General features: G+C 45.2%; 1 protein-coding gene across 1 annotated transcript in view; it reads right to left on the minus strand.

The window, feature by feature from the left end:
• The window catches only part of sdccag8 (SHH signaling and ciliogenesis regulator sdccag8), a 52458-nt gene that overhangs the window by 20511 nt on the left and 11966 nt on the right, over nt 1-19981 (minus strand). Inside the window, exons 12-13 of the mRNA XM_038975214.1 lie at nt 18226-18342; nt 17711-17853 (exon numbers count right to left, since the gene is read on the minus strand). Coding sequence (XP_038831142.1) covers nt 17711-17853; nt 18226-18342 — 260 coding nt within the window. The remainder of the gene's footprint in view (nt 1-17710; nt 17854-18225; nt 18343-19981) is intronic.

Consider the following 19981-nt stretch of genomic DNA (forward strand, 5'->3'; position numbering starts at 1 on the left):
ACCACAGCCCATTCGAGCGCAGAGTTTGCAGCACCCCGCGGTGCTCCATGATCCACAGCCAGGAATGACCAAATGCTACGGTTCCTAAAACGAGCGCAAATTGGAGTCAGCCGCTTGGCAACACCAGCTACTGTTTAGTGTGATAATGCGTCAACCTCTCTCTCTCAAGACTAACTTTGTGAACATTTGTCAACTTAGATAACATCAACTTCAACACTTTTACAGTGAAAATCTAAACTGAAAAACATGGTATAGTACATGTGGAACTAGGATTTATTTGAATATGAGGAATAGAAGCAGTCTTCAAAGAGCACAGTAGGCCTGATGTTCCTACCCAGTCCAAAACAGAACAAATAAACAATGTGTGATAACAGTAGCCATCTAGCAGTGCTCAGTGCACAACAGACAGCATGTTCCCAAGCAAACTCATTTATTCAATGACTTACCCAACTCTGAAAACTGTAAATACTCATCACAACAATACTCTATTGCAATTACATTATACCTGGAAAACATATATTGAACCAGTTGCCATTCACTATTCTCATTCATCCCTTCCTTCATACATTTACATTGATGTCAAATGATATCTATAAAGACAGATCCTGATGCTAAGAATAACAGTATAAAGAGAACTAATGAATGCTGATTTGGTGTGGCACTGCCAACTGGGGGTATTTGTGGCATATTGGGCGCTTGCAAGGAATGTGGTCTAATGACACCATGTACTCAGCTCAGGGAAGAATAAAGTTCAGTGTCCACACACAGACACACTTTAAAGTACACCGTGTATATTTTAACACATTTATTCAGCCGCTGGTGTGTCAATTGCACTCCATTCACCCATGTCCTTCAATCTAACTAACACATCTCCCCCTCACTCTCTAAGATAGAGAAATATCAAAAGCAGCCCCTTCTAGCCTGGCTATCACTTACATAGCACAGCACAGTTTGCTCTGTGCATTATTCCACTCTCTCCTCCGCTCTTCTCCGTCCTGGGGGCTCTTATCTCTGCTCCTATCCCTTTTTCTCTCATTCCCCTCCATTCCTCGCTCCCCCTTCCCCTGCTCTCCCTCCCACCCTTTTTCCTTTAACTAAACTGGCTCTGGCTCCCTCCATCTGGTCCCTCTTCCTTCAGCAGCCCTGCACCTGTTCACACCTCCTCTCCTGTTGGACCGCATTGAACATTTCCTCCGCTGCCAGGGCTATTCTGGCACTCGCAACCTCTCTGTCATTCAATCCATCTGTCAGAAGTGAACTTTGTTTACCGCCAGCTTCTGCTTTTCTTCTTCAAGGAGCAGCAAAGCCCCCTCAAGGTCACGGGCAGAGCGAAATGCAGTCGCCACCAATTTAACAAATACTCCCCTGATTCAGGACAGCTACACACACCCCCATACTCACAACCCACGGAGGGAGAGTGCACATTCTTTTGCAGAAACATATTTCACTCCTCTGCAAATGTAAAACAATTTTTCTTCTCACGGTTGTAAAGTTAAACAAATCTTAAAAGCTTAACCCAATGAGTCCCACCATAACGCTGGCACGTTTTGGACTTCCAGACCCTTTAAAACATTGTATGGTGTGCTACAGACTTCTGGGTTGTACCATTGGATTATTATATTTCTTCTGCATCTGTAGATACCATTAGTCTGTGTGATTAACGGGACTGAGATAGAGCAGTGTTTGTGAGACAAGGGCGGATCCCGAAAGGGCCCGGGGCGCTATGACACTCAAAAGCTACACAAGAGCCATTAGAATGTAAGGGGTTCTTCTACATAGAAGATCATATGAAATCCCAGGACATAGTGTTTATAATACTGTGGTAAGCTCACATACAGATCCTTCACAACCCTTGACTTCTTCCACATTTTGTTGTGTTATAGCCTGAATTAAAAATTGCACACAAAAAATGCCACTGGCCTACACACAATACCCCATAATGTCAAAGTGGAGTTTACATACACTTAGGTTGGAGTCATTAAAATTCGTTTTTCAACCACTCCACAAATCTCTTGTTAACAAATTATAGTTTTGGCAAGTCGGTTAGGACATCTACTTTGTGCTAAGTCATTTTTCCAACAATTGTTTACAGACAGATTATTTCACTTATAATTAACTGTATCACAATTCAGTCAGAAGTTTACATACACTAAGTTGACTGTGCCTTTAAACAGCTTGGAAAATTCCAGAAAATTATGTCATGGCTTTAGAAGCTTGTTAGGCTAATTGACATCATTTGAGTCAATTGGAGGTGTACCTGTGGATGTATTTCAAGGCCTACCTTAAAACTCAGTGCCTCTTTGCTTGACATCATGGGAAAATCAAAAGAAATCAGCCAAGACCTCCACAAGTCTGGTTCATCATTGGGAGCAATTTCCAAACGCCTGAAGGTACCACATTCATCTGTACAAACAATAGTACGCAAGCATAAACACCATGGGACCACACAGCCGTTATACCGCTCAGGAAGGAGATGTGTTCTGTCTCCTAGAGATTAACGTACTTTGGTGAGAAAAGTGCAAATCAATCCCAGAACAACCTTGTGAAGATGCAGGAGGAAACAGGTACAAAAGTATCTATATCCACAATAAAACGAGTCCTATATCGACATAACCTGAAAGGCCGCTCAGCAAGGAATAAGCCACTGCTCCAAAAAAGCCAGACTACGGTTTCAACTGCACATGGGGACAAAGATCATACTTTTTGGAGAAATGTCCTCTGGTCTGATGAAACAAAAATAGAACTGTTTGGCCATAATGACCATCGTTATGTTTGGAAGAAAAAGGGGGAGGCTTGCAAGCTGAAGAACACCATCCCAACCGTGAAGCATGGGGGTGGCAGCATCATGTTGTGGGGGTGCTTTGCTGCAGGAGGGACTGGTGCACTTCACAAAATAGAGGACGGAAAATTATGTGGATATTTTGAAGCAACATCTCAAGACATCAGTCAGGAAGTTAAAGCTTGGTCGCAAATGGGTCTTCCAAATGGACAATGACCCCAAGCATACTTCCAAAGTTGTGGCAAAATGGCCATCACAAAGCCCTGACCTCAATTCTATGGAAAACGTGTGGGCAGAACTGAAAAAGCGTGTGCGAGCAAGGAGGCCTACAAACCTGACTCAGTTACACCAGCTCTGTGCGGAGGAATGGGCCAAAATTCACCCAACTTATTGTGGGAAGCTTGGGGAAGGCTACCCAAAACGTTTGTATGTGTATGTAAACTTCTGACCCACTGGGAATGTGATGAAAAAAATAAAAGCTGAAATAAAATCACTACTATTATTCTGACATTTCACATTCTTAAAATAAAGTGGTGACCCTAACTGACCTAAGACAGGGAATTTCTACTAGGACTAAATGTCAGGAATTGTGAAAAACTGAGTTTAAATGTATTTGGTTAAGGTGTATGTAAACTTCAACTGTATGTTTTTCAACAACAACAAAAAATACTAAATTACTGAAAAATGTTAAGCTGACATGTCTTGAGTCAATAAGCATCAACACCTTTGTCATGGCAAGCCTAAATAAGTTCAGGAGTAAAAATGTGCTTAACAAGTCACATAATAAGTTGCATGGACTCACTCTGTGTGCAATAATAGTGTTTAACATGATTTTTTTAATGACTACCTCATCTCTGTACCCCACACATACAGATCATTTTAAGGCCCTTCAGTCGAGCAGTGAATTTCAAACACAGATTCAACCACAAAGACCAGGGAGGTTTTCTAATGTCTCACAAAGAAGGGCACCTATTGGTAGATTCTGACGTTGAATATCCCTTTGAGCATGGTGAAGTTATTAATTACACTTTAGATGGTGTATCAATACACCCAGTCACTGCAAAGATACAGGTGTCCTTCCTAACTCAGTTGCCGAAAGAGAAAGGAAACTGCTCAGGGATTTCACCATGATGCCAATGGTGACTTTAAAACAGTTAGAGTTTAATGGGTGTGATAGGAGAAAACTGAGGATGGATCAACAACATTGTAGTTACTCCACAATACAAACCTTATTGACAGAATGAAAAGAAGGAAAAATATTCCAAAACATGCATCAAGACACTAAAGTAATAATGCAAAACATGTGGCAAAGCCGTTAACTTTTTGTCCTGAATACAAAGTGTTATGTTTGGGGCAAATCCAATACAACACATTACTGAATACCACTCTCCATATTTTCAAGCAGTGGAGGCTACATCAAGTTATAGGTATGCTTGTAATCGTTAAGGACTAGGGAGTTTTTCAGGATAAAAAAAAGAAAACAGAATGTAGCTAAGCAAAGGCAAAATCCTAGAGGAAAATCTGGTTCAGTCTGCTTTCCACCAGACACTGGGAGATGAATTCACCTTTCAGCAGGCCAATAACCTAAAATCTACAAGGGAGTTGCTTACCAAGACGGTGAATGTTCCTGAGTGGCCGAGTTACAGTTTTGACTTAAATCTGCTTGGAAATCTATGGCAAGACCTGAAAATGATTGTCTAGTAATGACCAACAACCAACTTGACAGAGCTTGAAGAATTTTGAAAAGAATAATGTGCAAATGTTGCACAATCCAGGTGTGGAAAGCTCTGAGACTTACCCAGAAAGACTCACAGCTATAATCGCTGCCAAAGTTTATTCTAACATATATTGAATTTGGGGGTTGAATACTTATCTAATCAAGACACAATATATTAGTGTTTAATCGTTCATAAATGTTTTACAAATGTTAACATTTTTCTTCCATGTTGACATGAGTATTTTGTGTAGATCGTTGACAAAAAATGACAATTAAAAACATTTTAATCCCACTTTGTAACAACAAAATGTGGAAAAAGTCAAACTCCAAACAGTTGTCACTGACTTAAAAAAAAAAAAACATGTCTATACTTACAAGCGTACATATTTTTAAATCAGGTTTTTGCTCTGTCAACATTTGTCAATAAAACTAATGAATGGAACTGTTTATGTAAAATTGTTGTGTTCTACTTGTAGCCCTGGGTGTCCTGAAAAGAACATGGTAAAACACTTCATTGTGAGGCTAAATATAAGGGCTGGATATGCAGATACAGTCCCTTGCAAAAGTATTCATCCCCCTTGGCGTTTTTCCTATTTTGTTGCATTACAACCTGTAATTTAAATTGATTTTTATTTGGATTTCATGATGGACATGCACAAAATAGTCCAAATTGGTGAAGTGAAAAATAACTTATTTAAAAAAATATTTTTAACATTTAAAACGGAAAAGTGGTGAGTGCATATGTATTCACCCCCTTTGCTATGAAGCCCCTAAATAAGATCTAGTGCAACCAATTACCTTCAGAAGTCACAATTAGTTAAATAGATTGCACACAGGTGGACTTTAAGTGTTACATGATCTCAGTACACACACACATACACCTGTTCTGAAAGGCCCCAGAGTTTGCAACACCACTAAGCAAGGGGCACCACCAAGCAAGGGGCACCATGAAGACCAAGGAGCTCTCCAAACAGGTCAGGGACAAAGTTGTGTAGAAGTACAAATCAGGGTTGGGTTTTAAAAAATATCAGAAACTTTGAACATCCCACTGAGCACCATTAAATCCATTATTAGAAAATGGAAAGAATACGGCACCACAACAAACCTGCCAAGAGAGGGCCGCCCACCAAAACTGACGGACCAGGCAAGGAGGGCATTAATCAGAGAGGCAACAAAGAGACCAAAGATAACCATGAAGGAGCTGCATAGCTCAACTTTAAGCCTTACACTCCACAGAGCTGGGCTTTACGGAAGAGTGGCCAGAAAAAAGCCATTGCTTGAAGAAAAAAAATAGGCAAACACGTTTGGTGTTCGGCAAAAGGCATGTGGGAGACTCCCCAAACATATGGAAGGAGGTGCTCTGGTCAGATAAGACTAAAATTTAGCTTTTTGGCCATCAAGGAAAACGCTATGTCTGGCACAAACCCAACACCTCTCATCACCCCGAGAACACCATCCCCACAGTGAAGCATGGTGGTGGTAGCATTATGATGTGGGTATGTTTTTCCCATCGGCAGGGACTGGGGAACTGGTCAGAATTGAAGGAATGATGGATGGCGCTAAATACAGGGAAATTCTTGAGGGAAACCTTTTTCAGTCTTCCAGAGATTTGAGACTGGGACGGAGGTTCACCTTCCAGCAGGACAATGACCCTAAGCATTCTGCTAAAGCAACACTCGAGTGGTTTAAGGGGAAACATTTACATGTCTTGGAATGGCCTATTCAAAGCCCAAACCTCAATCCAATTGAGAATCTGTTGTATGACTTAAAGATTGTTGTACACCAGCAGAACCCATCCAACTTGAAGGAGCTGGAGAAGTTTTAGTCCTAAATATTTATACACACTACCCTCTGTAGCCCCTTATGGTCAAATGCCAAGCAGTTGCCATACAAAGCGGTGATGCAGCCAGTTAAGATGCTGTCAGTGATGCAGCTGTAGAACTTTGAGGATCTGAGGGCCCATGCCAAATCTTTTCAGTGCCCTCTTCACTACCTTGTTGGTGTGTCTGGACCATAATAGGTCCTTAGTGATGTGGACACGGGGGATTTTAAGCTCTCGACCTGCTCACTATAGCCACGTCAATGTGAATGGGGTGTGCTCGGCCCTCCGTTTCCTGTAGTCCACGATCAGCTCCTTTGTCTTGCTGACATTGAAGGAGAGGTTGTTGTCCTGGAACCACGCTGACAGGTCTCTAACCTCCTCCCTATAGGCCAGGAATGGGCAACATTGATGGAGGTGGGGACCACAAAAAAATCTGAACTCCTCATGAGGTGCCGCATCCTTTGCATAGCCACATCCATACCCGCCACCCCTTACATTGCAAGCAAAATATTTTAGCGGCCCCCTTCTTGACAGCGGAGATACGCTTTTTTTGTGTTTTAGTGGTAATTTCATGAACGTCTCCACATTTTGCCATGCGGCGTAGAGAAAATGTTGCAGTTTTAAAGCAAGTTTGCTGCAACTCATTTCGTGCAATGAGCTGTTTTACAGCAAATTTCTGAAAATTCTACACATTTTGCCATACAGTAGGGTGGAGAGAAATGTTTGCAGTTTTTTAATATGATATCGGAGTGAGACTGAATAACAAAATCAATGCGGGCCCCCCGGCCGGTAATTTGACCAGGATTACTAAATTTAGATAGCTGGCCGCAAGACTAATTTACCAATCTAAAAAAAAAAAATCTATCACGGGCTAATTTCGAAATTGCACCTTGCGTATTCTACTATTGTAACTTGCAACAGTAAGTTAAGACCCCAATTGAGTTAAGGGGGGGGGGGGGGGGGGGGGGAATTGATCCGAGGGCCTTCAAAAGGGGGACCAATTGCCCACCCCTGCTATAGGCTGTCTTATTGTCGTTGGTAATCAGGTCTACCACCGTTGTGTCGTCTGCAAACTTAATGGTGGTGTTGGAGTCGTGCGCGGCCACCTAGTTGTGGGTGAACAGAGAGTAACGGAGGGGACTAAGTACACATCACTGAGGGGCCCCCGTGTTGAGAGTCAGCGTGTCGGATGTGTTGTTGCCTATCCTCACCATCCCAGGCGGCCCATCAGGAAGTCTAGGATCTAGTTGCAGAGGGATACTATATGTCACACATTGGCATCAAGTATGCGGGAATGGATAAGTGCACCAGCTGTTTTTGGTTTGTGTGTTTGTGTACATATGTGCGCGAGACAGAATGAGTTGAAAGATGAAATGCGGAGAGTGAGTGTATTTGAAAGACAGTCCGAGAGGTATCACCTTTGTGACTTCACATAGCCCTGTCTGTGTGGCAGGCAGCATCAGTGGCTCTCTCAGCCCTGCGGCCCAGTGGCCAGTGCTTTTATCCAGAGGAACAACCTTTCTCTCCCTCCCTCTCTCTCTTTCAATCTCTCCCTTTCTGTCCTGGCCTTGCCGGGCTCCCCTCCGTCAGCCCAGCGCCGGTACCACACAGAGCAGATGGCATCAGGAGTTGATCACAAAGAGAGGAGCCCACACAAAGAGGTGGTACTGAGAGGGATGAGTTGGGCACAGCCCCCGCGACCCTCCAGCTCCCATCTCCTGTCGCGTTAAACACATTCTTTGTTTTCCTCCATTCAATGGCCACTGCTTCTGTAGAAGGTTTTTGATTCCTGACCATTAGAGCTACGGCTGTGTTTCATGTTACAGAATGGTGTTGATTTGTGTGACGCTGAGGTGGGTTGGATGGCAACTTCCCTCTGTGTTAGCGTAGGGGGAACAGGTAGGGGGCACAGGTTGGGCTTCGACAGAGGCCCTCCAGTTTGGAATGTGGCGGGGGGGGGGGGGGGGGGGGGGAGGAGCAGTGCGTCATGATGTGGGTGTAAGCCACAATTCAGGTGTTGTTACAAGCTCGTTTCGCAGAGGGAGAAACTCTATATTATTTCTGTCTTTGGTCTCGCTTCCGCAATCTTTCACTCAGTAGCTTACTCGAATTCTAAATGTTTTACTTATAATGTGGCTATTGCGCTAATTGTTTATCTCATCGTGCCATTTCAATGAATGAAATGGGATGTTTGTATAGATGGAGTAAAATTTTTACAGTTTTACATTTCCTATTATTTCCGAACCCAACGAAAATAAATAACAACATATGATAAAAAGCAAATGCATTTTCATTAGATGAGTTGCAATTAATATCAAAATGGAAAATTAATAGGTCGTCAACACTATCACCTTTTTGTTTATATGACCACAGATGTCCATACAGAAATTCTCTCTCCGCTTACAAGAAGGTGATCGGTGTCCTTTAACCCCATCAGTCCTGAGACCACAGCAAAAAAAAAAAAAAGTGGCTTTTAATTTGACTTTCATTTACAGTGACTTGTGAAAGTATTCACCCCCCTTGGCATTTTTCCTATTTTGTTGCCTTACAACCTGGAATTAAAATAGATTTTTGGGTGGTTTGTATCATTTGATTTACACAACATGCCTACCACTTTGAAGATGCAAAATCTTTTTTATTGTGAAACAAACAAGAAATAAGACAGAAAACCAGAAAACTTGAGCGTGCATAACTATTCACCCCCCCAAAGTCAATACTTTGTAGAGCCACCTTTTGCAGCAATTACAGCTGTAAGTCTCTTGGGGTATGTCTTTATAAGCTTGGCACATCTAGCCACTGGGATTTATGCCCATTCTTCAAGGCAAAACTGCTCCAGCTCCTTCAAGTTGGATGGGTTCCGCTGGTGTACAGCAATCTTTAAGTCATACAACAGATTCTCAATTGGATTGAGGTCTGGGCTTTGAATAGGCCATTCCAAGACATGTAAATGTTTCCCCTTAAACCACTCGAGTGATTTAGCAATATGCTTAGGGTCATTGTCCTGCTGGAAGGTGGACCTCCGTCCCAGTCTCAAATCTCTGGAACACTGAAACAGGTTTCTCAAGAATTTCCCTGTATTTAGCGTCATCCATCATTGTTTCAATTCTGACCAGTTTCCCAGTCCCTGCCGATGAAAAACATACCACCATGCTTCACTGTGAGGATGGTGTTCTCGGGGTGATGAGAGGTGTTGGGTTTGTGCCAGACATAGCGTTTTCCTTGATGGCCAAAAAGCTACATTTTAGTCTCATCTAACCAAAGTACCTTCTTCCATATGTTTGGGGAGTCTCCCACATGCCTTTTGGCGAACACCAAACGTGTTTGCTTATTTTTTTCTTCAAGCAATGGCTTTTTTTCTGGCCACTCTTCCGTAAAGGCCAGCTCTGTGGAGTGTAAGGCTTAAAGTGGTCCAATGGACAGATACGCCAATCTCCACTGTGGAGCTTTGCAGCTCCTTCAGGGTTATCTTTGGTCTCTTTGTTGCCTCTCTGATTAATGCCCTCCTTGCCTGGTCCGTGAGTTTTGGTGAGCGGCCCTCTCTTGGCAGGTTTGTTTGCGTTGCCCCATTTTTTTGTACTGACTCTCTTGCACTGGCTCTATGCACACTGACTGGACTCTACCCACACACTCACACATACTACACTGACACTCCAGCACACACACACACGTGCATATTGATGCCACACACAAACGCGCTGCTGCTACTCTGTTTATTATCTATCCTGATTGCTTAGTCACTTTTACCCCTACCTACATGTACATATTACCTTAACTACCTCGTACCCCTGCACATTGACTCGGTACCGGTACTCCTTGTATATAGCCTCGTTATTTTATTGTGTTAATATTTAATTTTGCAATTTTTTCTTTAACTCTGCATTGTTAGGAAAGGGTTCGTAAGTAAGCATTTCACAGTAACGTCTACTCTTGTTGTATGCGGCGCAAGAGACAAATTAAATTTGATATATTGAAAGACTGAGGAAAATGGATCTGAAAAGGCAAAACTTGCATCACATAACTTGCTTGCTCTTTATCAAACCTTTAGGATCTGATGCATAATATTGCATATTTATAACATATTCTATTAGGAATTTCAATTGTGGGGTTAGAGTGTAACCGTTAGATGCACACTAACAACAAAATAATGTAAATAATTGAACTAAATAAGTGTATTCTAGCTGTATTTAGAGAGTATGTAGCGAATAGCTGTACCTGTAACAACCCAGATTCTGTCTACCTGCTCCACATGATAGAAGAGAGATATTGACCAGGGAGTAAATGGAAGAAAGAGTGTGCCTGTGTCTTGGTGAGAGGAGGGAAGCAGGGATGGTAACCCATCTTCCAGAAACAGTAAGTAGGGCACTCTCTCTGGACAGACTTGGCCCGAGCGGGAACAGTTGCACCCGACAGATTTGCCTCCATTTTGCCTGAGGACTCTCAGCGTTCTATTATGTACCACCCAGCAACATGAAGAGATGGAGGAATGGGGAATGGAGAGATGGAGAGATAGAAAGCCGGGAAAGGGACTGTTGCCCTATCTGCTGAGGAAGAGTGGTTCATTGATACTGTGTCACTAGAAGACTATATGCATGTGTTTGGTCAAAAGAAAGTCTGGTCCTGAATGGAGGCTGCCTGCCATGAAATGCTTCCTAAAAATATATTTTAAACATTTAAAGAATTAAAGTAAGTATGGTTATGTCAGCACCAATTTCAAGACGCATGTATATGTTTCATAGATACAACACACTCTGAAATGTAAGATAAGGCTGTGATTGGAATTTCCTTGCTCAATTCTGAAAGAACAGCCTATTATTTTGTGATGAGAAACAAAAAACACTGAAAAAAAAGCATTGTCACCAAACCCCATAAAATACCATTATCAATATACTCCATCTGCATTCAGTGACTAGTACATAACAAGTCAAATAATACAAGGAAAATGTAAATATTAATCTTCCATTTCTATGTGTGGTTATACTGTAGCACCTATAAACAGTTGACTTGACATGAGGCACATCCTAAAACCTGACTCAATATCCCAACAAATAGCTGTGATGCCCTCTGTACCTTCCTCGCAAAGGTTATAAAAAGAGTGGGGGGGGGGGGGGGGAGACACGTTCTCTGGAGCAGGTTGGTCTCTGTACCTTGACACGTGAGAGGGCCGGGCTGGCCGAGGCACGGTGGCAGGGAGAGGGGCACCCAACAGCGAGGCGAGAAGACACGGCAAGGTCTCATCCCAGGCCAATGGGCACACCACTGTCAACATCATGACACTCTGCGGTTCCCCTGCACACTCCCGCCTGGCCGCCAGCCTTCCCAGCTGCCCTATCCGTTACTGTCTGATTAGTTCTGCTAAGCAGCCCCTCCCCTGCCAGCCTTGCCGCCATCTGCTACCGAACAAGATGGCTGCCGCCCAGCTCCCGCTCAGTGCCTGCCCTCCTACCTGGCAGCACCGGCGCCTGCGCTTACCCCAAAGTGCTAACACAGGTTCTCTCGGCTGGCAGCAGGCTCAGCGGACGAGATTTCATTACTACTACTTTGACAAGAGCGAGGCCTGTGTGCCACTGGCTCTTTTATCCTGCCTCTGATTGTACAACCACCTCCCACTGACTTGGTTTGCAGCAGTTTGATTCTCCACATAAATCTCCCTCTGGCATCTAGCTGCATCTGCTCACTATTTTATTCATTTTCAGATTCCCACCCTTTCAGGGCCTGTTTCCCCCTCTCTGCACTAACAGGAGTGAGAATGAAAAACAGAAAAAGGGAGGGCAGAGAAGCGTGTCGTGTTTAATGGAATTTTGAGATCAAATGATAAACTTTTGATCCCAGGCACAGTGGTGGTCGCAGCTTTGTTTCTGTAGCCCAAATGTTCCCTGTTGCTGTGGGGGTGAAAGACCACATGAAGGAGAGAGGGGACTCTCAGACAGTTCATAGTGTATCGAAGGTGTCTGTCATATCAATTGCCACATCCAACTCAATGGAAAAGGTCATTGAAAATATCAGAACCAAACCGAGCCAGCGAATGAATGTCCTTGCAATGCCTGTGGGTTCAAATGTCTGTATGTTATTCTCACTACTGTAGCGTTAATTTGAACAGGACCCAGGTACAGTCAGCCATCTGAAATAGGTAAATACTATCAATATGTCTGTGGCAGACTGGCAGCAAAGGAACAGAATGGTCAAGGTACACGGAACCACACAGTCACGTAGTTGCCTCATCAATTCATCCACACAAACACTGATCTACCAAGTGAACTGGCCAGATGACCATTCCTTCTTTGGGAGTATTGTGATGTATCTAGAATGTTCTGTCCATCCGTTCACCACAAACAGATGGAAAGCTTGTCTGGGTTTGCTTTGACAGAGGCATCATTAGTATTTGGGAGTTTGATGTGCATGTCTACGCCTGCAGGTTCCTCCTTCGAGCAGGGACATGCTTATCAATCTATCCAAACTTTGGGCCCCACATTGCCAACGACAGTTCTCAAACACCATCATTAAAATGGATGCAGAATTTCATGTGGATGAAATGAGGATGAAAGCCCATTTCCCTTCCAAGCCTCAGTATAGAGCATTGCCACCAAACACAAAGTGGACATTTTGAGGTTTTGAATATCTGGCAAGTGATGGGAATGAAAGAATGCTGTTGAGTTTTTATGCATGTTTTTTTTATTTCGCCCTATGGGGTCCCCTGAGTAGAGCAGAGGAGGGAAGGGGAGAGGGAGGGGAACGACAAAAAGACAGGAGCAAACAAACCAACAAACAATGGGACTAAAGCCCGGGCTCAAAGGCGTCAGAAGGAGCTGAACAGAGTGGGGGGATTAGGACAGATCCTCGGCTGCCCAATGCACAGCTGGCTGATGATCCAATGCTGGAGCTGACGGGGGGCTCGTTTTCAGTGCCATCCGCCACAGGGCCTGGGGGGTGCTCTGTGTGTGTGTGGAAAGAAGAGAGCTCCCAAAAAACAAACAAAAGGCAAAAAGTGCTTCATGTCCCCCCCATTTCAAGGGGAGCTGTGATCATTCGGCCCGTGAGATGAAGACACAAAAAAAGCATGAATCAAAGGCCCGTCTCAGAAGCCTGGTCACACAGATGCCTGCCTTCCAGCCCCCTCTTCCCCTGGAAGTGACACAGAGAGGGCGTCCCCCTCTACAAAGGCCCCGTACCTCCCAAAGTGAACAGCGGGGGCGCCGCACTGACTGACACTCACAGAGACAACCCCCGAAAGGGATTTAGATGGATTTGTGTCTGTAGTGTGGTAGAGTTTGCGTTAGGGGAGAAAGAGAGAGAGGCCTGTTAGATTGGCCTGAAGGAGGAGTGTGGCCATGGACAGATGTCTGCTGCATCTGTGCTCCGTTGCTGGCCCTCTCTCGCCAACCTCCCCCTGTAGTTCACATAAACACCCCCTGCCTAACAAAAAGCCCTCCACTGCCAACGGCTGGCTGCACTGGTCACTGGCTCACTTAAAGGGCCAGTTCAATGAAAAGCAACAATGTTGAATGTTGTTCTTCCACATAAGAATTATTTGAGCAAGTAGAGTGAAGGCTTTCGTTGCAGTTGAAAAGGACATTTCTCTCTCTCCTGGTGTCTGGTGTACATCAAGGCCTTCTGTGTTTAGGCATCTCCTTGAGCAGACTTGTGAGCCACAGTAAGGCCAGACTAGAGAATACCAACCATCCTTCTTGTTCAGGTCATCTCAGCTTTTACAACAGAAGGAAGGAGCTAACAGGAAACTCTGATAGATGGAGCACAGTTTTACCGTACTTCTCGCTAGATCCCAGAAGCTTGCTGTATGACAGAGGAAAGCACCAGAGGTCTCAGTGCACCACAGTACAGTACTGTCAGAAAGACACACATGGTGGAGCATCACGTCCATCTCCACAGCTGTCTGGATTAGACAAGCCCACTTAAAGACAGATCAGAGCTCCACAGCGTCGGACAGGGGATGAGACCACGGTTCACTCTGTACCACTCTGTCTCTCCTCTGCATGGCAGCGGGGCACATCTGTGCCTGGCTCTGATCTAACACCTCGGCCGGGGGTGAGGAGGTGGCGGGAGGAGGAGGCTGAACTGAGCGGCTGGCAGGCCATCGGAAGGAGAGAGAGGCGCTGATCCTACCCGCCGTGTGCTGGGCGGACGGGCACAGGGCACAGGCAGGTGCCAGCAGGGCCAATCTGCCGCTGACCGCCAGCCGACCCAGTGCCACACGGAGGAGAAACAAAGGAAGCAGAAACTGTCGGCTGCTGCTATCCACTGCTACATGCCATTTTGAGCTAACGAAAAGCCTTGTAAATCTTCTAGTCTATAGTAAAGAGGATGGAATGTAGCATTCTGTATGTAGGTGGAGCTGGAACGATGAGCAAATGCTCCAAAAATACTTTATGGTGGTCCAAGACAAGTTGCATTTAAAAAAACTAGATGTCATGATGACAGCAGCTGCTAGAATATTCCCCAAAAATATTTAACACATTTTTATATTCATTTGAATATTGGCTTATAGTTTTTGAAATGCAGAAATAGAAAGAACAAGAACATACTGTAGCTACAGCCCGATTCCTTTTATGAGCTGGTAAAACATCTAGACAGTGTGTGTGCCATTGGCAATGTAAGACAAACATCAGTTTCTATTGAAACAGGTTTATTTTTAATCAACATATTCGATAGATTGCTACACATTGTGAATGAAGAGAAAACAGCATATGAATCCTCATCCCTGTCCCCGTCTCTGTCCATACTGCTATCCCTGTCCCCGTCTCTGTCCATACTGCTATCCCGGTCCCCGTCTCTGTCCATACTGCTATCCCTGTCCCCGTCTCTGTCCATACTGCTATCCCTGTCCCCGTCTCTGTCCATACTGCTATCCCTGTCCCCGTCTCTGTCCATACTGCTATCCCTGTCCCCGTCTCTGTCCATACTGCTATCCCTGTCCCCGTCTCTGTCCATACTGCTATCCCTGTCCATACTGCTATCCCTGTCCCCGTCTCTGTCCATACTGCTATCCCTGTCCCCGTCTCTGTCCATACTGCTATCCCTGTCCCCGTCTCTGTCCATACTGCTATCCCTGTCCCCGTCTCTGTCCATACTGCTATCCCTGTCCCCGTCTCTGTCCATACTGCTATCCCTGTCCCCGTCTCTGTCCATACTGCTATCCCTGTCCCCGTCTCTGTCCATACTGCTATCCCTGTCCATACTGCTATCCCTGTCCATACTGCTATCCCTGTCCCCGTCTCTGTCCAAACTGCTATCCCTGTCCCCGTCTCTGTCCATACTGCTATCCCTGTCCCCGTCTCTGTCCATACTGCTATCCCTGTCCCCGTCTCTGTCCATACTGCTATCCCTGTCCCCGTCTCTGTCCATACTGCTATCCCTGTCCATACTGCTATCCCTGTCCATACTGCTATCCCTGTCCCCGTCTCTGTCCAAACTGCTATCCCTGTCCCCGTCTCTGTCCATACTGCTATCCCTGTCCCCGTCTCTGTCCATACTGCTATCCCTGTCCCCGTCTCTGTCCATACTGCTATCCCTGTCCCCGTCTCTGTCCATACTGCTATCCCTGTCCATACTGCTATCCCTGTCCATACTGCTATCCCTGTCCATACTGCTATCCCTGTCCATACTGCTATCCCTGTCCCCGTCTCTGTCCAAACTGCTATCCCTGTCCCCGTCTCTGTCCATACTGCTATCCCTGTCCCCGTCTCTGTCCATACTGCTATCCCTGTCCCCGTCTCTGTCCATACTGCTATCCCTGTCCCCGTCTCTGTCCATACTGCTATCCCTGTCCCCGTCTCTGTCCATACTGCTATCCCTGTCCCCGTCTCTGTCCATACTGCTATCCCTGTCCCCGTCTCTGTCCATACTGCTATCCCTGTCCCCGTCTCTGTCCATACTGCTATCCCTGTCCCCGTCTCTGTCCATACTGCTATCCCTGTCCCCGTCTCTGTCCATACTGCTATCCCTGTCCCCGTCTCTGTCCATACTCCTATCCCTGTCCCCGTCTCTGTCCCTACCTCTGTCCATACTGCTATCCCTGTCCATACTGCTATCCCTGTCCCTACCTCTGTCCATACTGCTATCCCTGTCCCCGTCTCTGTCCATACTGCTATCCCTGTCCCCGTCTCTGTCCATACTGCTATCCCTGTCCCCGTCTCTGTCCATACTGCTATCCCTGTCCCCGTCTCTGTCCATACTGCTATCCCTGTCCCTGCCTTTGTCCATACTGCTATCCCTGTCCCTGTCTCTGTCCATACTGCTATCCCTGTCCCCGTCTCTGTCCATACTGCTATCCCTGTCCCCCATCTCTGTCCATACTGCTATCCCTGTCCCCCATCTCTGTCCATACTGCTATCCCTGTCCCCCATCTCTGTCCATACTGCTATCCCTGTCCCCCATCTCTGTCCATACTGCTATCCCTGTCCCCCATCTCTGTCCATACTGCTATCCCTGTCCCCCATCTCTGTCCATACTGCTATCCCTGTCCCCCATCTCTGTCCATACTGCTATCCCTGTCCATACTGCTATCCCTGTCCCCGTCCATACTGCTATCCCTGTCCCCCATCTCTGTCCATACTGCTATCCCTGTCCCCCATCTCTGTCCATTCTGCTATCCCTGTCCCCCATCTCTGTCCATTCTGCTATCTCTGTCCATACTGCTATCCCTGTCCCCAGTCTCTGTCCCTACCTCTGTCCATAATGCTATCCCTGTCCCCAGTCTCTGTCCCTACTTATGTCCATAATGCTATTCTTGTCCCTACCTCTGTCCATAATGCTATCCCTGTCCCCTGTCTCTGTCCATAATGCTATCCCTGTCCCCCGTCTCTGTCCCTACCTCTGTCCATAATGCTATTCCTGTCCCTACCTCTGTCCATACCTCTGTCCATAATGCTATTCCTGTCCCTACCTCTGTCCATATTGCTATCCCTGTCCCTGTCTCTGTCCATACTGCTATCCCTGTCCCTGTCTCTGTCCATACTGCTATCCCTGTCCCTGTCTCTGTCCCTACCTCTGTCCATAATGCTATCCCTGTCCCCGTCTCTGTCCATAATGCTATCCCTGTCCCCCATCTCCGTCCCTACCTCTGTCCATAATGCTATCCCTCTCCCTAGCTCCGTCCATACTGCTATCCCTGTCCCCTGTCTCGGTCCCTACCCCAAGCCCCTGTCCCCTGGCACATAAGGAGAAACTGAGGTCTGTATGAGAGGAGACAGCAGCCGGTCTGGGTGAGTTTAATATAAGGTACGGTGCTTCCTGACTGTGGAGCTGGCGCAGACTGGTGCCCGGGCTGGGCGCTGAGGGGCTGAGCACTGGCGCAGTGGCGGGCGGCAGCAGAACAGAACAGGGCAGGGTGGCGCGGGCACGGTGGTGTTGTGGCATGTATAATAGGATTAGGGGTTACCTGGTGAGGTGCAGTTGGTGCTCAGCTCGGCCCAGCCGCTCCGTCAGGCTCAGAGCCTCCGCCTGCAGTCGGCCCGCGTCCCTCTGGGCCTGGTCCAAATGCTGCCGGCAGACGCTCAGCTCCACACCCAGCTTCTCCACTTCCTGCCCCCAGCGAGAGAGAGACGGAGGGAGTTATATGTAATACATCACCCGTGCCCTTTTTCGCTATAATATTTGCCTGTAAATAATAGAGGCAACACGATGCAACCTCAAATATGCTACGTTCTCCAACTTGAAAAAAGGAATAGTATTCCCATGTTTTCAACATGACAAATAAGGATGAATAATAAATCAATCCCGAAAAAGAACAGACATACTGAGACTCAGAGTTGCTTGAGAGGGGCTGCCAATCTTTTACACAAATACCTGAGAAAAGTACATTTTCTAAAACGTTCCTGCATAAAAGTGACACCAGCACACAGTCAATAAAAAGGTTGTGGATTTTTTCACTCTCCCTGCCATGCCCGGCCTCACCTGTTCAGTCATCTCTAGCTGCCGTGTTGTCTTGGAGCTGCAGTCTCGGAGCTCCCTCTCTACCTCCTCTCTCTTCAGCTGAGCCTGGCTGAGCCGGTAACGCAGCTCCCCACACACCTGGACACACAGGAGACAGGACAGGATAAGGGGTCACAGTAGAAATTGACATTGTGTCTGCTCCTAGTTGTTTTCTACTATAGCCCTTTCATTAGAATAACCTTACCAAATACATTTGCATGTACAGGAATTTGACATATAGTACTAAATGTTGTTGATCAGTAATAATAAACAGAATTAAGATGAAGTTGACCTAAATAAAGCTCAATGCACAGTCTTCATTCAGAATCAGTAGCTAATGATTGCATTGGTTGTAATGACATACCCCTAAATGCACTCAACTGCAAGCCATGACACCCGCCATCTCAGTTTGTTTCCGAAATTGTTTTGGTAGTTAGAAACAGATAATATTAGCATTCCTGTAACAATATTTTGTTGAAATGTAATTTGATCTCTGAGAAATTAAGCTAATTGATTGCACCCAAAATGGCCATTATAATGTATAATATTCATATAATATGAAAAAAATATAGTACCAATTATCCATTTTGGACCAAACTTTTTATAACAATGAAGAGGTGAGGACCTACGGACCCCCCACCTACGGACCCCCCACACCAACCAGTGTACAGTATCAGTTCTCTAGTTCACCCAAATGACATTGGTTTCCTTACCCTGTAAGCAGCCTATTGACAAGAAGACTGCAGCGCATGGTTTGGTTTTGTAGGCCACTGTTTCATCATTGTATACAGATTACATTTTACTTTATCTGAAACAGAACAGTCTCTGTCATTTATTTGACTAATGTTTGACACATGGTGCTGTATCAGGATTCAAAGTGAATTGGGAGAAAACTGAAATAATTCCCATTTCTAATCATGACAAATCAAGCTTATAAAGTAGATTTCAGTGGAAATGTACAAAGACATGAAATACCTGGGTGTATTAATACCATGCAATCTGGAGGCATATAAAATAAATTACTCTCCTTTAATAGATAGGATTGAATCTGATGTTCAGAGACAGAGAACTCTCCCTATTTCTATCTTAGGCAGGGTCAACATAATCATAAAGCTAGAGTGACTCATATGAAGATGTATTATTGGGCTGCACAACTGTGCTCACTTAAACGATGGACAGCAGACTATCCTTGTGCATGGAGGTGTATTGAAGCCATAAATATAATACCTTATGATCTAAAATATATATTCACTACTTCAGGTCCAAGGCATGGAAGAAAGAAAATCTGACAATCCAATGATTTTCAATCCCATTCGTGTTTGGGAAAATTTACATAAATTCACGAGGTAGAAATAGGGCTGTTGTGGAGACGTATTACCGCCACACAGGTGGTCACGAGTCTGAAGGCAGTCAAATTCCACATGACTGTTTAGTCACTGTAATTAGGCTTCTCCAAGCTCTGATGCTGCTGCTGGTCATTAGTAGCCTACCAAACTTGCACTCTATTGTCCCTCTAATCAGTCTGACATCAATGCAAATGTATTTGAAAATCTAATCAAACACTTCATGAGAGCTCATGTTGCTCAACATTTCTATAGGCTATGCAATTGCGGGAGAAAACAGAGTGATGGCCGCTAATAAAAAGAGGATGATCCCATCAGCTTTCTATAGGCTAGGTCTACTATATTTATTTCTCAACTTTCCTAATATTAAGCACATTGCTTATATTTACAGCAGG

This window comes from Salvelinus namaycush, chromosome 35 (assembly GCF_016432855.1).
Source record: "Salvelinus namaycush isolate Seneca chromosome 35, SaNama_1.0, whole genome shotgun sequence".
NCBI classification, from domain to species: Eukaryota; Metazoa; Chordata; class Actinopteri; order Salmoniformes; family Salmonidae; genus Salvelinus; species Salvelinus namaycush.